The following is a 17,037-nucleotide window of genomic DNA, read 5'->3' as shown; positions in this document are numbered from 1 at the left end:
GCCATTGACATTCTGAGCTGTCCCCACCTGCCACTTAATGCCCTCTTCCATCCTTTCTTAGAGCTTATGCCAAAACCATTTTCTCCGGCATTCTCGGGTGGAGCCTCTCATCGCGAAAGCACCCAGGTTGCTCAAACCAACATGTCTCTCACGTCTGCACGGAAATCTAGTTCCTTTGGCAAGCAGATGTCAGGAAGGTGAGGAAAACAAGAAAATTGTCCCCTCCTTCTGTTTCAGTGGCTTCTCCCCCTCCCCTTCCAACCGTACCCCACCCCCACTGACACACACTTGGAAAGGACATTTTTCAAGAATAACTCACAGACACTTCAATGTTGTTTTTTAACACACCCAAATAAATCAGCCTCAAATAGGATTATTCACTGACAATTTAGTGGTAATGACACCTGACCTGTTGAAAATGGGAGCAGCAGTACATGGGAGCGCTTCACAACTTGGCAACACAGTCAGGTTAAAATTTCGAAATCTGAAGCTTTATGCTTCAATGTACCACCCAACATCCAAAAAGCTTTCACAGAACTCACAGGCATTAGACTCTGTCACACAAAGCTTAGCTATTTAGGAATAATTATAACAAGTAACCTTAACAGACTGTATTGACAAAATATCCTCTAGTATGGCAGACAGTACTTCAGAATTTCGCAAAAAAGAGAGCAAAACCAATTTTACTTTCCTGGACAAATTAGCAATGGTAAAAATGATGACTCTACCAAAATTATTGTTTCTATTCCAATCACTAACCCACTTCGATCCCACTTAACCAGATACCAAAGTGGCAAAAGTTCTGCGAAAGATCCAAATTAAATTATTATACTTACTTTGAACCCATCTCCCATGTTCATCAATAGACCAGCACTTTATATTGCTTCATTGGTAACATAAGAGGAAAAATGACTATTACAGTGGTGCCCTGCAAGACGAATGCCTCGCAAGACGGAAAACTCGCTAGACGAAAGAATTTTCCGTTTTGGAGGTGCTTCGCAAAACGAATTTCCTATGGGCTTGCTTCGCAAGACGACAATGTCTTGCGAGTTCCTGCTGTTCCCCCCCCTTTTTTCTAAGCCGCTTATCAGCTGATCCGATCAGCAGATAAGACGCTAAAAGCCGCTAATAGCGCTAATCCGCTAATCCTTCAATGGGCTTGCCTCGCAAAACGAAAAAACTGCTAGACGAAGAGAATCACAGAACGGATTCTTTTCGTCTTGCGAGGCACCACTGTACTCAGACTTAATCTAAGCACAACCATGAGAGCTCCTGGCTATACAATGTTGAATGTTATTTGTTAACTCTGTTCTGTCCTGTTACTCCTTTGTTTTTGTTTAAGCCAATTCACAAACCAAGAATTTATACATTAACTACTAATGGTGAATTATATGTTGTAGATATTGCTGCAAATTTATTATGCTATTTTTGTGATATGCAAATAACATGAGAAGGTGAGGGAGCTGGGGGCAGGGAAGGTAAACAGTTTTATGCAACTAAGTCTTAGAATAGACCCACTGAAATTAATGAACCTAAGTTAGATTTGAATGGATCTACTCCATGGCATGAAAAAAGTGAATAGAGAAAAAAATATTGTCTCTTTTTCATAACACCAGAACTCATGGACATCCAACAAAGCTGAGTGCCAGCAGATTCAGGACATAGCAGGGCATAGTTATAACTATGGAACTCATTCGCAGTAGTGGCGGTGGTGGCCACCACCTTAAATGGCTTCAGAAAAAGGATTAAATAGATTCATAGAGGATAAGACTATCAATGGCTATTGGCCACGATGGCTATGCCCCACCTTCATGGTTAGAGGCAACAGTGATTCTGAATACCAGTTTCCCACAGGCATCTAGTTGGCCACTGTGAGAACAGGATGCTGGGTTAGATGGGCCTGATACAACAGGGCTAGCACTAGATACCACCCCAAGTTTTTACCTGTGGCTGAAAAGAGTTGTCAGCCAAGGCTGCAACTGAAATGACTAGAGTGGATTGGGAGCTGAATTCCAAAGCATATGGAGTGCACCAGCTTAGGAAAGGCTAGCCCAGATGGACTTGTGTCTCATCCAGTAAGAGCTCTGTTTGTGTTCACATGGCTCCAGCTAGGACTTCATGGTGGCTTGCCAATATTTATTTATTTATATTTATTTATAATCAGTGATTATATCTCTGTGATATTGGGGTGGGGTGACTAACCAACTTCTGGAAGAAACAAAGAAGCAACCACCACCACCCTGCTCTAAATCCTTTCTTTTCGAGAACAGTGTCAGCTCCATACAGAGATATACAAAAACCACTCGGATTGAGAGGAAGATGCAGATCTTTGGAGACAAGCCAAAAGACAATGAGTAAGCCCCATGGTTAAGATTTATGCTTTGATAAGCTTTGTTAGTCTGTTCTTCAGCTGAAGAGGCTCCTTCAGGTGACTTACAGTGGTACCTCGGGTTAACTACTTAATTCGTTCTTAACCTGAAACTGTTCTTAACCTGAGGTACCACTTTAGTTAATGGGGCCTCCCACTGCCACTGCACTGCCACCGCACAATTTCTGTTCTCATCCTGAAGCAAAGTTCTTAACCTGAGGTACTATTTCTGGGTTAGCGGAGTCTGCAACCTGAAGCGTCTGTAACCCGAGGTACCACTGTACAAGGTCACTAAAGCAAAGCAGTCCCTGCCTCCATATTTAAACATTAAAAGAAATCACATTAAAGGAAAAGGGCAAAAGGAGGGAAAAAGGAAAGCAAAGGAACTCAGACACCGGTTAGTAAAGTTACAGCAGTTATAATGGCCAGATGGGATGGTAACAGATTCAGGTTGCCTGGTGGGTAAGTTGAGGAAGAGCCAGAGGGTTATGGGTCTCTTAGGATGGCCAATGGAATAGCACGGCTTCCCTTTTTCTCCTCCTTCTCTGAGTTGGCAAAGGAGAGTGTCCTGACCTCAGGGGAATACTTCCCTTCTTCAAGGAACGAAGCAATAGATTCAGACTAGGAGTCTGAATTGCACTCAGTGCCAGCCCAAGAGGTATATACTGAACCAAAGCACTGACTCAAGACCAGCCCATTTTGCGGGCATCTCTCTGCATTGCCCTCCTCTGAATCCATCTCAGAAGCCCTAGTGAAACCACAGTCTCCCCTGCTTTGTCAGAGCGGATGTCTACTAAAGCCTGCTGGGCCCCTTTAAATGAAGAGGCTCCTCCCACCAAAGCCAGAGCTATTAGCTATGACAGCTCCAGCTCCTATTTAAGGCTCAGTCTGAGGAAGATGGGCGCTGAAACAACACCTGAGCTCTTCTTTTATGGAGTTACCAGCCTGAGCCCTGCATGGAGATGTCCAGGGTGCAGATGAGGCCTTGCCTTACTAAGGCCACATCTCAGAGCAGAACACTGGAGATGATTCTGTCCAAATGGAATTGACTGAGCCACATGCAATGTACTGATAATGGTAGCACTGTAAATATTATTAAATCTACTCCTAGGCACCTCCTTTAAACCCCTTTTTTTTCTTTAGTTCTGAACATTTGAAAGGAATTATCTTCAGCATCCTGTGGGACAACTTTGATATTATTATGAATTCTGCAGAGGTAAGGATACTTCTGCTATGGCTAGTTCCGGATTTATTTCCTTTTTTCCTTTTTAATGATCCTGGTAATGCAGCTTCAGAGCAGAACCAGCTGTTAGGAGAATCCTCCCCCTTTCTAGCAATAATATATAGCAACACTTCTTTTGCATCCTGGTGCCATCACGTTCTGCCTCCACCATTGTTGACAAATGATGCAGAGTTGTGAGCAGGGCCAAGAGGCAAATCTTTCTGGGCTAGTAGGGCAAGGGAATCAATATTGCAGGTAACTCACAACTTACATATATTTAACTTGTGCACATTCAGTTTTACGTGCTTGACCTTTTATTTTTTTTACTTTTTAAATGGAAAGTAGGCAGGCATCCAGGAAACAAAGAGTTTGGCGATCCCACCTGCCATTGAACCCAATGTGTTTTGACTATATGCGATTTTGACATTATGTGCTGTCCCCATAATGTAACCCCAGCGTAAGCTGAGTCAGCTGTACAGTGGTACCCCGCAAGACGAACGCCTCGCGAGACGAAAAACTCGCAAAACGAAAGGTTTTTTTCGTTTTCGAGTTGCCTCGCAAGACGAATTTCCCTATGGGCTTGCTTCGCAAAACGAAGCTTGCCCCGGGGACAGCGGGTCTTCTCTTTTGCAGCAAGGGGCGGCAGGGAGAAGCGATCTTCTCCCCACAGCCCCAGGTCCGGGGACAGCGGGAAGCGCTTCCCGCTGCCCCCGGACCTCTTTTGAAGCAAGGGTTTGCGGGGAGATCGCTTCTCCCGGTGCTCCGAAGCCGGGCGGGGGGGAGGGAACACCTTCTGAAGGCAGGCGGGGGGCGAAAGTCTTTGCTCCCCCCTGCCTGCCTGTCCCGGAGGGCTTTTGAAGGCAGGCGGGGGGGAGCAAAGACTTTCGCTTCTCCCCACCGCCCCTTGCTTCAAAAGAGGTCCGGGGACAGCGGGAAGCGCTTCGCGCTGCCCCCGGACCTCTTTTGAAGCAAGGGTTTGCGGGGAGAAGCGATCTCCCCGCAGCCCCTTGCTTCAAAAGAGGTCTGGGGACAGCAGGAAGCACTTCGCGCTGCCCCCGGACCTCTTTTGAAGCAAGGGTTTGCGGGGAGAAGCGATCTCCCCGCAGCCCCTTGCTTCAAAAGAGGTCCGGGGACAGCGGGAAGCGCAGCGCTTCTTCCCCGCTGCCCCCGGACCTCTTTTGAAGCAAGGGGCTGCAGGGAGATCGCTTCTCCCGGTGCTCCGAAGCCGGGCGGGGGGGAGGGAACACCTTCTGAAGGCAGGCGGGGGGCGAAAGTCTTTGCTCCCCCCTGCCTGCCTGTCCCGGAGGGCTTTGGAAGGCAGGCGGGGGGGAGCAAAGACTTTCGCCCCCCGCCCGCCTTCAGAAGAGGTCCAGGACCTCTTCTGAAGGCTGGCGGGGGGCAAAAGTCTTTGTCCCCCCTGCCTGCCTTCCCAGGGGCTTTTAAATTGCCCCGGACAGCGGAGAAGTCCTCCGCTGTCCCGGGGCGATTTTAAAATGCTGCCCGCCAGCATTTTAAGATCGCCCGGACAGCGGAGAAGTCCTCCGCTGTCCCGGGGTTTTTTAAAATGCTGGGGGTGGGACGAAAAGCCCTTGTCCCCCCCCCCAGCCTTCAGAAGAGGTCTGGGGACAGACTGTCCCCGGACCTGGTCTGAAGGCAGTTTCCCTAGGAACGCATTAATTGATTTTCAATGCATTCCTATGGGAAACCGTGCATCGCAAGACGAAAAACTCGCAAGACGAAGAGACTTGCGGAACGAATTAATTTCGTCTTGCGAGGCACCACTGTACTTATTTAAAACATATTCACCCTGCTCTTCTGCTGAAAAAAAAAGACCCCAGGCCAGCTTACAATGACCAGTAATACAATAGTACAGCAATAAAAAAGGGGGGGGGAAGGATTGGGAGGGAGGAGGAGCAAAGCAAACTCAGGCACTATGTCATAGTTCCAGAATCCAGCAGGTAGTAATTTAAAGGGAAGTCCTCTTTCTGCATATAACTGTTAGTTCTCTTTCTGCACAAAACTGCTCCATTATGGGGAAGCCTTGCCCCTCCTTTCTCTTGCTTTCTGAGAAGTCTTGCTTGTAGGCTTTCCCCTGCTTTTGCACACACTGTACGAACCTGCTCTTCATGCCTAGCTGACCACATCTACAGAACTTGATTGTTATATTGTTTCGTGCCATATTAATCTCTAGTTACAATTTAATTAGGAGGCTTCATGCCTGTCTAGTTCCAGCTTCGATTCCCAGCCTTTACTCCATCGATGATAAATGATCACATGTAATCCCCACCTCTCACATGTAATTCCCACCTTAGTACTTATGTTAACCAATCAGCAACAAGTTTCTTTGTGTATCAACCAATCAGCCACAGGCCCACCTGTGGCAATGTTTGTAATATTCAATAAAAGAGGCTATTCAGGGTCCGCCCAGACAGACGCCTCATGTTACACCTGCCTCTCGTCTCCTGTGATTTTTCATTCCTACAGTAATTCAACAACTATTGGGCCTGAATCTAAGCACAAACAGAAGGACTGCTACTTCCTTTCCTTCTGGTGGCCCCAGTGCCTGCAGTTGTTAGCTGGAGGGGGGGTCTCTCAAGCACAACAGAGGGTCCCTGGCTCCTATTTCCTTTCCATCTGATGGCTTCCTCAATGTTTGAGAGTGCATAGAGGCTGGGTTTGTCAGGAAGGAGGTTCCCAACCTAAGCCTTTGCAAGGTTTGAACTGTGTTGAAATAGACCTTAAAAAGAAAATGCAGGAAAAACCAGGTTTGTCAGCCAGGGCCCTTTCTAGGGTTGAAGGGACCTTTTGCAAAGTCCCAAAACCCTGCTCCCCAGTCCCACAAATATGTTTATGGGTCCCTTGTGGCTCCTAAGAGGCTTCCTTGGGCAGTAAGCAGTTTATTGCTGCCAGTTTTTTCCTCAAGAAATGCCCTGGATGTTGAGTCATTCCAGGACACAGACATGGATGATTGTGGTGAGAGAAGTGGCCATAGACACCACCACAAGCACCTGGTAGCCCCCAAGGCAATCCCCATGTTCTTGTGGCAAAAGCCACTTTCCCTTTTCACAGTGCATCATAATGACTCGACATCCACTGTCAGCAGCAAAGACAGTGGTTGTGAGCTGCCTTCCACTGCTAAGGGTGTGACCTCGGATGCTGGTCCAGATAAGGGCCGCCAAACTTCTTAGTTCACCAACCCCTAAAGCTTTATGAGCTTTATGTGCTCATAAAGGTGTTATCAGCCTCAACCCAAATTCTTATTTAACTAAGAGGCATGAAATAACAGCATATCAAGATTTACTCATCATCAGTCACCATTACTAGGAATCGTAAAACATAAAAAATGAATTAAATGCTGAGGTTCCTCATTGGCAAGGGGTTGCATTCTGTACATGCCCATGCCATTTATATATCATACCCTTAGCTCCTGATTAAATTTTTCACACTGTATCGCCAAAGCTTCTCTGCCACAGCCAGACCCTTTTAAATCCCTAGTTTCATGCCAGCACAGTCCCATCAGCCTGGGATTGGACAGGATGGGCGGACAATATCAACCCCCTTGCCTGCCCAATATAGACCCAACAAAGCTGTCCTTGCATCTCTGTTGCCCTCTTCTGTTGCCCCAGGGCTCAGAATCTTCATCCAGCTCTTTTTTTCTATCCTGTTCCATGTTCCAAAGGAATTCTACAAAAAGGAAAAGCATCAGATCACTCGGCCAGAATATTTGCAAGAAACCTATGATTTGTGTGTTGACGTGTTGGGGCAAAAGCTACTGATGTATTTACTGCAGGTAGACGAGTATCGTGTAGCCTGCATTTCTGGTAAGTTTGGGCTGCAATCTTTTACCCATTTCTCCAGTGGGGAAGTCCTATAGAATTCTAGAGTTGAAAGGAACGTGCGCACCCCCACAAGGGTCACCTTATCCAACCACCTGCAATGAAGGAATCACAGCTAAAGAATTCCTGACAGGTGGCCATCCAACCTCTGTTTAATAACCTCCAACAAAGGAGAGTCCACTGCCTTATGAGAGAGTTAATTCCTTAGCTTGCCGGGAAATAGCGCTGTTTCTTTTCCCTTTCCCCCAAACCTTACAGAGTTCCGGGATCAGCTGAAGAGCTTTGAGGAACAGCTCCCTCACATTGTTCAGATGGTTATTGGCAAACTCCACCAAGATCATGAGCAGCTCTTCATGGATTCCATGGAGCAGATACGGCACAACCTACAGGAACAGATGCAGAAATGGGACATTGCAAAAGTAGGTTGTGTGAGCATCCTGGAAGGCACCACCCTATTTTCTTCCTCCTCCTGGCCCCTCAGTCTTAAGGCAGGAAAACACCTTCAGCAGCCCTTGCACCTCACATCATAGGAGAATTCCAACAAAAATGGGAACAGAAACTAGCACCACTGGTTTCTCTGGCCCACATCCTTGCAAGCTGCTGCAGGAGAGGAACTGTGAGCAACATCATGGGAGAGGTGATTCTGGGACCAAGGTGAAACTGTCACGCTCCTTTTTGCCTTTGCCAAGACGTGTAACATTTTTAGTTCAATTCTATTATATTGTTAGTCGTTCCCAAAGTGGGCAGTACTGCTGCCCCCTTGCTTCTTAGTGTCCCTCCTAGGTAATCCCACCCTCTTGGGGGCAGGCGGTACCACTGTGGGAACCACTGCTGTAACGTGAGAACAACACCCAGACGGAATAGGCTTTAATTGTGAAAAGATTTCCTTTCACATTTTTGCAGCCAACAAGAGAAATCTAGGCACAGTCTCTGTTCATAATATGTTCAGATTGGTCAAAAGGTAGGCCACACAGTATCCAGAAATTTTGAGAGAACAAAAGTCACAAATCTGATTTGAAGGTTGTTATAGGAATGATAGGAAATAAGCACATGAGCCAAATACTCAATAAACCCTGCCCCTTCAGTAGCCAGAGACAGGAGTAAGTGACAATAAAAAAACACCCAGGTGTCAATGTATTTAACTCTTTATTCAGAGAAACTGAAGCAGCACAGGCCTAGTGATCAAAGCAACTCTTCCCAGTAGGTCTTGCCCCAGTGAGGCAGATGTGAGGACTGAAGGTGCTTGCTACCACTCTCTAAGGCTCTTCCACTGGTTCCTTCCCCAGCAGCCTAGGGCTCCTTTGTCTTGTCTCTTTGCTCCACTCCACCATCTTCATTTCTCTGTGTGTTCTGGGAGACCAGTGGGGAGGGGAGCTGGTCACAGCAGGAGACAGAGCTTCCCTGGCATCTTCAGCAATCTGCCTCCACTCTGCCTCTTGACACCTCCCCCTCTGCTGCTGCCTCTGAGCCTGGACTGCTCTCTACCACAGACTGTTCCTGCTCACTAAACCCTGTCACCTCTTCTGCTTCCAACATGTCCTTCTACCAGTCTGCTTCCTCTTCTCCCTCTGACCACTCATCATCATCCCACCATCAATCCCCTGTCTCTGAGCCTTCTTCCCCTGGAGGTTCCCTTGGGGGTTCCCTAGCTGGTGCCTCCCACCACTCTTTTGCATCCAGCCAGTCCATTAATATTCAAAGGGACAGAAATGTTCACTGCAAGGAGTGCCCTTAAATCTGTATCTTTTACACTGGCCTATTGTGTTGCCATTTTATTGTGTTAATTATGAAATTCATTTTTGCACCGTTTGAATTTGAAATATCTTCCTGTTGTAAGATGGTTTGAGCATCTTTTTTTTTAAGTGGAAATACAAATGAAATTATAAATGAATATGATTAGTATTTGCTGCTGTTACTTTCATCCCACAAACTATGTGTCACTGATTTTGCTCTTCCCCCACCCCCAATCTGCATTTGTGTTACATTTCATAGAATCATAGAATTGTAGAGTTTCATCTAGTCCGGCCCCCTGAAATGCAGGAATCTCAGCTAAAGGATCCAAGACAGGTGGCCATCCAGCCTCTGCTTAGAAACCTCCAAGGAGAGTCCACCACATTCCAAAGGCTTCTGTTCCACCGTCAAACAGCTCTCACCATAAAAAAGTTATTCCTACAGTTTAGTCATAATCTTTTGAATCCATTGGTTCAGAATACCAATGTCCTTTCCGTTGACATAAACAGGGCAGAATAGCATAATCACAATGTAATTTGCATGCACGTAGCTCAGTTCGCACTGCTGTTCTAATGAAAACTGAGCGCATGTCGCCCTTTGACTGTTCAATTAAAGGAGAAGAACAAGCACAAGCTGCGACCGAGTCTGGGCCACCCTGACAATCTGCCCCAGCTGGAGGCTCTGTGCCAAGAGGAGGAGGAAAGGCAGAAGGAGCAGGCCAAAGGGATCCGTCTATCCACCAAGCAGCAAGAGGTACCTTTTTCTTTCAGATTTGCCACCTCTTTAGAGTTCAGTGCAGAGATGAAATCATTTAAGGTATGGAGTGATGGAGCTTCGCTTATCCAGACATTTTCACTTGTGGGTCCGGTACTCTTGTCATCAACTACTGGGACCAGAACAGTCTGCAGTTCAAGGGACGGGCTGCTTCCTTGGGTTGGCCTCTTTTTATCTTTTATCCACCAGACTTTAAAGAACATAGGAAGCTGCCGTATGATGTGTAAGACCATTGGTCCATGTAGCCGAGTACTGCCTACAATGCTTGGCAGTGGCTCGCAATCCTCTGGTTCACAGGGTAAAAAAGGCATGGCATGCATGAGAAAAGGAAGAGGAGGGAGGAGGGGAAAACAAGCTCAAGCTCCAGTTCTTAAAGTCACAACTGATGACAAACTGAAGTCTTGCCCTTGATAAAGGGTAGTCCCCTGAAACACTTTCCTCCTGTCCCATCCCTACCCCCCCCCCATCAGACTGAGAAGCTGACCTGGTGACAGCATCCAGGCCAGGAAGCCACACCCAGTCTGAGTCTAGAAGGCAGTCAGAACCCCAATTGAAAGAGAAGCCCTTGTAGATTTTTACTCCACACAACATACACTGTGCCACTTGTTGTTCCCCAACAGGACTGTGTCATCAACTGCGCCCAGAGATTTGTCTCCAGCCTGGCCGCCACCACGGAAAAGATGCTTGCGGAGATGGATGCCAGCCTCACCGTTGACGATGTGCAGCAGGGAAGTACGTCCAGGGGAATGTGAATTCTGCCATGGTTTCCTGACAGAAGGAGAGCTTACTTGTGCAGCAGAGGAAGGTGGCAAAGTGGACTATAACACTGCATGGTGGGGATATCACATTTGAATGCTCTCTCATATATGTACATGAACATAACAAAAATTCACCGCAAGCACAATTCTAGCATGTTGGGAGAGAGGTTGTAAGTTAGCCCTCTGACTGCCATCCTCATTTTCTTTATGCAGTAACCTTTAACTTTAGCATTTTACACTGTTAGCTGTTCTGAACAGCCTTGGGAGGAGGGCATTGTATCAATACAGTAGGCAAATAAGCAAGCGCAGCCAGCGTGTTTTGCATGTTCTTCTCAAGGGCACAGAGGAGGAAACTTGTGAGGAAGCAAAACACAGGAAGTGGACTTGCTGTGAGAGAATGAAACCCTAAAGTGACAACTCGTGTCAATTTAACTTTCAATTTCTCCCTCCCCCAGCCTTAAGCTCAGTTTACCACCCATCATAACTTTGCAGTTAATCTTTAAAAAAACAAAGTAGTTGTGGAAATTCATCTGTCTTTTAGTACATTTTTTTCCTATTAAGTCACATTTTTACAAGCAGTTTTTCCCTTATGGAAATTCACTTATGCATGATGTCTTAATACATACAAGTATTTTTAGGCACATCCTTTCCCCAAATTTAAACTCATTTTCCTACACATTTTGTGGAGGGAGTGGAGAATTGCATTGGAAAATTTAGCAAAAGAGAGTGTGAATTTGGAAAGATTGCTATTTCAGTTTGCATATTGTTTGGAAGGTGCAGATCAGACAGAGTTTGCATTAAAATGCAGACTGCGCTGAGTTTTATCCCCCATTCTTACATTAGAAGCTGACTCCTATCTTGCTGGTGTTAATTTGGTTTTTTGTTTTTTGTAAAAGCTTTTTATTTCATTTTATAATGTATATAAAACAGTTATAACAACAGATGAGAAACAAAACTATTAAAATAGGCCCATTGAATGAGTACAGTTTTACATGGATTAAAATAACAAAAGTCCAAGTAAAGAATATTAGCGTTACTAGATTATCAAGTATTGTTCCATATCTGTCAGGCTTGTGACAAGGGTTATCTTGACAGTGATAGTTCTGCTATACAGTGGTACCTCGGGTTACATACGCTTCAGGTTACAGACTCCACTAACCCAGAAATAGTACCTCAGGTTAAGAATTTTGCTTTAGGATGAGAACAGAAATTGTACTCCGGCGGCGCAGCAGCAGCAGCAGGAGGCCCCATTAGCTAAAGTGGTGCTTCAGGTTAAGAACAGTTTCAGGTTAAGAACAGACCTCCGGAACGAATTAAGTACTTAACCTGAGGTACCACTGTATATGTAATGAAAGAATGCCAGTACATATAATTAAAAATGTCTGCAGGTTCTAGTCCTTTTTGTGTGATTTTCTCCATTACAGCTATATTCCAAAGCAAGAGGTACCAAGTTTCCAGTGTAAGATATTGGACTGTTTTCCATTAAGTTGCAGTTATTATTCAAGATCATATACAAGACCAATTCTTTCGACAATATATATCTACCTTGGTACCATCAGAAATATTCAATAACAGTGGCCTTTCTCCTGTGCCAGAGGTGGAAGTCTCCCGGGAAAAGACCTGTACTTTGATCCGTCGCAAGAAAGCCGGCCTTTCCTTAGAAAGAGAAGAATACAAGCTGGTGGCTGAGCGGGGAAGCAGGTAACATTTTGAAGCCATCTGATGGGGGAGTTTGCAGGCAATCCATCCATGCAGTAGAATTTATCTTGGGTTAATTTGCTTTGTAGTCCCGTACTGAGTCCCCAGCATCTGGAGTTCAAGAGTGCTTACAGAATGGCAGCTCTTAGCACAGGTGTGCAGAGCGTCTGGCACCGCAGGCTAAATTAGGCCTACCAGTGTTCCTGATTTGGTCTGCTAAACCATTCTCCTCATGCCTGGCCATGTCTTTGTCATGGGTGTGGCAGGTAAGATGTCGTATGTGAAGCATAGGGCAGATAAAGCCATAACTGCAAAGGAATAACCAGGAGGGCACGTCCAGTTTTTTCTGTTGAAAGCAGGAGACTGGCTGTCATTTACTGCTGCCAGGTAGATGCGAAGAGATTAATTGCAACTATACTGCAAGGCAATGAAAAGTAACTGATGCACAACAGGTACAGTTGGAAGGAATCACAAAAGTCATCTAGTCCAACTCGCTGCAATGCAGGATTCTCAACTAATGAAACCCTGACAGATGGCCATCCAGCCTCCGCTGCTGTATTTTAAATCACCTGCTAGAACTGGCTTCACCAATCTGGAGGAGTGGCCCCTTTTGGATCTGGCCCACCACAAAGTGGCTGCCTGCCCCTAATTCAGCTGTAAGTTAAATGCAGACATGCAACTAATTTTCCACACTATGTCAGGGGTGTATCTAGGGATTGGCCAGGTTGGCCCACACCAAGGGCGCAGGACCAGGGGGGCACAAAATTGCACCTCTCCAGTCTGCCTAGGAGTAGCTAGGAGCCTGCCCACTCTTCTGCAAGCTCCACTGCCCTGCAAGGGGTGGGGTAGGGGCACCAATACATCTCTTTGTCAAGGGTGCAAGGGATCCGAGGTACACCTCTGGGCAACCTGTTTTTGAATGTCTACATCCCTACCATGTTCTTTTAATGTTAATGGATATTAACGTTATCAGGATTGAACTAGATGACCTTCAGGGTGCCTTCCAACTCTAAAATTCTATGGTTCTATGAGACAGCTGTGAGGGTGGGAAAGAGACAGTCCCTAAACACAGTCCCTCTGATAGTGACCTCGGGTGGTAAGTGCCCATAGGAACGGAGCCAAAATAGGGTCATTGGAAAGCAACAGGGATGCTATCAACCTCTTTAAGAGAACCCCAGAACCGGCAGAAAATAAAAGGGAGGGGGGAAACCAAAGCTGAGGAATAGGAAACACGGGAAGCTGCCTTATATTAAATTAGGCCATTGATCCCTCTCTAGCTCATTTTTGTCTACATTGACTGGCAACAGCTCTCCATGGATTCAGGCAGGGATTCTTTCCCAGTCCTACTGTTGGGGATTGGATCCAGGACCTTCTGAGTGCAAAGCAGATTCTCTGCTGCTTAGCTGTGGCCCCTTCCCCAAAAGGACTGAGCACGCTCAGCCACATACTATTGAGTGTTAACTGGAAAAAAGAAAGGAAAACTGGGGGCAGGATGGGTGAGGAAGGAATCTTCTGCTTATAGGAACCAGGATGGGGATAAGGCAAACTGGCATGAACCCTGAACAGGAGTAACGGGCAGTGAGGATAATGCTGCAAAATTTTATGGCTAGCCCTCCTTGTCCTTGTTTGTTGTTGTTGTTTAGTCGTGTCCAACTCTTCGTGACCCCATGGACCAGAGCACGCCAGGCACTTCTGTCTTCCACTGCCTCCCGCAGTTTGGTCAAACTCATGCCGGTAGCTTCAAGAACACTATCCAACCATCTTGTCCTCTGCCGTCCCCGTCTCCTTCTGCCCTCAATCTTTCCCAGATCAGGGTCTTTTCCAGGGAGTCTTCTCTTCTCATGAAGTGGCCAAAGTATTGGAGCCTCAGCTTCAGGATCTGTCCTTCCAGTGAGCACTCAGGGCAGATTTCCTTAAGAATGGATAGGTTTGATCTTCTTGCAGTCCATGGGACTCTCAAGAGTCTCCTCCAGCACCATAATTCAAAAGCATCAATTCTTCGGCAATCAGCCTTCTTTATGGTCCAGCTTTCACTTCCATACATCACTACTGGGAAAACCATAGCTTTTACTATACGGACCTTTGTTGGCAAGGTGATGTCTCTACTTTTAAAGATGCTGTCTAGGTTTGTCATTGCTTTTCTCCCAAGAAGCAGGCGTCTTTTAATTTTGTGGCTGCTGTCACCATCTGCAGTGATCATGGAGCCCAAGAAAGTAAAATCTCTCACTGCCTCCATTTCTTCCCCTTCTATTTGCCAGAAGGTGATGGGACCAGTGGCCATGATCTTCGTTTTTTTGATGTTGAGCTTCAGACCATATTTTGCGCTCTCCTCTTTCACCCTCAATAAAAGGTTATTTAATTCCTCCTCACTTTCTGCCATCAAGGTTGTGTCATCTGCATATCTGAGGTTGTTGATATTTCAATTTGGGAGGGTTCTGTGTGTGTTGTTTGATTGATTGATTGATTGATTGATTGATTGAATGTTTGTTTGTTTGTTTAGGACCTGGCCTGGAATCCCAAGAACTACCCTGGTGGGTTTTCCAAACCAGATCATCTGTCGAGAAACCACCGCACTGACGACATCCAAGACCACCCTGGGTCACATGGCAGCAATGGAAAAAAGGGATGCTGTTTATGTGGTAAGGAACTGTGGGGAAAATGCTGTGGCCTCAGCAGCTGATAGGAAAAACAGTTGCTAATGTGGGGTAGGATTCCATGCAAAAGCATTTCATGAAAGGTCGAAGTTGGAATTATTATTTACTTTTGTTTGTTACTTACTGCAAAAAATGTCTCAAAGTGACTTACAAGTATAAAAGCATGAATACAAAATGTAAAAGGAATTTAAAAATATTCAATGAACATCAGTTAAGTAAATGTGCTACCCTTCAGCCTGGTTCAGAGGCTCCAGCAAAATGCTGCAACTAGAGACTGTTGATTGGGACAGCCTATAGCCAGCACATAACTCTGGTGTTCAAAAGCTTGCACTTCCTGCCCCTTCCAAGTCTCTTTCTGGTGTAATTAAAGAATAACTTCACCATTCTATCCTTGTGTTCCATCCAAGAACAGTTTTGGAGAATATCCACACAGTATAATATAATACAGTGGTACCTCGGGTTAAGTACTTAATTCGTTCTGAAGGTCCGTTCTTAACCTGAAACTGTTCTTAACCTGAAGCACCACTTTAGCTAATGCGGCCTCCTGCTGCCGCCGATAATTATTTTTTATTTATACCCCGCCCATCTGGTTGGGTTTCCTCAGCCACTGGGCGCTTCCCAACAGAATATTAAACAGGATAAAACTTAAAACATTAAAAACTTCCCTAAACAGGGCTCCCTTCAGGTGTATGTGTGTATACACTGCATTAATCCAGAAACATAATGCCTAGGGTTGTCTTCCACTCAGTCCTAATCAGAATTGATGCACTGAAGTTAATGAGCATAACCAAGATCCATTTATTTCAGTTAATGGCTGCACAAAAGAGTAAAGCCGCAAGATAGCAGCTACACACAAGTAAACAGCTTCAATTGGCTAGCTAAACTAAGTGTGAGTAGCCAATGGATCTCAGACCCTGAGTTAGGAGTTAGGAACTTCCCCTGCATGTGAAGGCAGGCTGGGGGATTGAGCGGACAAGACCAATAATGGGTCCAATGGTCAAGAAGGCGGTTTCTGCATGTACTGTAGAGAAAAGTGAGGGGCAGATGAGGCTTGTCAACCTGGGAAGGTTGCTCATCTTGGAGAAGGAAAAGTCTGATCCTAAACATCTGCTGCCTTGCGACTATACAGACAACAACCAATTTATGTGTGTCTAATTGATGCACGACTGCGCACTCATAGCACAGCAACCTGGAAGTGGTCAGAAAAGGTGGAAGAATGGGGCAGTGGCAGAATGAGACAGAGCAGGCGGGGGTCAGGAATGTAACCACCGCGCAAATCAGTAGTTGCATGTACCCATTTGTGTAAAAGGCTTTGGGAATAAATCCCAAGGAAGAATGTGAACCCATTGACTTGCGGAACATGTTTAGGAGGAAAAAGGCTAAGGAGTAAACCCTACACAAATCCAGAGTGAAGTCCCTAAGACGGTCAGATGGCGCCTTATACACCTCCTTCTGGAAACTCCTGCCCCCAAGCTGGTATCAAATATATTCGTCTGCTGTCCTTTGGACCACATCAGCTAGGCCAAGAGGGGGGTCTTGTCATCTGGGCAGCTCAGGACCTCCATACACACTGCCTAGGCTTGTGCTCAGGATAGGTAATTTTGGTGCTGCTAACACAGCAAAAACAATGGAGGAGGCAGCAGTTATGAGTTACTGGTCTCTGTGGCCACAGCAGGTGCTGTAATTCTTCAGTGGTTTGACTTCAGCCCTGGAGGTGCACTCTATTGTCTCTTGAGACAGATAGATGCCAACAACTCTTGAGTGGGCTCCATCTCTGGAATCTGAGTGCATAATCATTAATGGAAATTAGGGGGAGTTTTGTGTTTTTTTAAACTCCATCCTTCAGTCACCCTAGGTATGAGTACAGAAAGATAGATTCCTTCCTTCCTTCCTTTTATTTGCACGTGGCAAGGACATTTCCCAGCCAAAGGAATGCACATGACAAAGAGTTAATTCTTTATTTATTGTCATAGATAACAATAACAGTTGCTTCTAC

The 17,037-nt window shown here is 45.8% G+C and overlaps 1 protein-coding gene and 1 long non-coding RNA gene across 4 annotated transcripts in view; one reads left to right on the top strand and one right to left on the bottom strand.

The window, feature by feature from the left end:
* LOC310698420 (coiled-coil domain-containing protein 180-like) overlaps nt 1-17,037 on the top strand; it is a 56,978-nt gene that overhangs the window by 36,900 nt on the left and 3,041 nt on the right. For all 3 annotated transcript variants that reach the window (XM_083485491.1, XM_083485492.1, XM_083485490.1), the window contains exons 29-37: nt 62-197; nt 2,271-2,354; nt 3,512-3,584; nt 7,270-7,411; nt 7,685-7,845; nt 9,773-9,910; nt 10,552-10,663; nt 12,285-12,390; nt 14,888-15,026. In XM_083485491.1, the coding sequence (XP_083341617.1) occupies nt 62-197; nt 2,271-2,354; nt 3,512-3,584; nt 7,270-7,411; nt 7,685-7,845; nt 9,773-9,910; nt 10,552-10,663; nt 12,285-12,390; nt 14,888-15,026 (1,091 nt within the window). The remainder of the gene's footprint in view (nt 1-61; nt 198-2,270; nt 2,355-3,511; nt 3,585-7,269; nt 7,412-7,684; nt 7,846-9,772; nt 9,911-10,551; nt 10,664-12,284; nt 12,391-14,887; nt 15,027-17,037) is intronic.
* LOC310698477 overlaps nt 11,566-17,037 on the bottom strand; it is a 51,649-nt gene continuing 46,177 nt past the window's right edge. Inside the window, exon 2 of the long non-coding RNA XR_014521549.1 lies at nt 11,566-12,026. This is a non-coding gene — a long non-coding RNA (uncharacterized lncRNA). The remainder of the gene's footprint in view (nt 12,027-17,037) is intronic.

Source organism: Podarcis liolepis, assembly GCF_965112155.1.
Source record: "Podarcis liolepis genome assembly, chromosome: Z".
Classification (NCBI taxonomy): Eukaryota; Metazoa; Chordata; class Lepidosauria; order Squamata; family Lacertidae; genus Podarcis; species Podarcis liolepis.
Note: the sequence above shows the minus strand (reverse complement) of the source record. Positions and strands in the feature narration are given on the sequence as shown.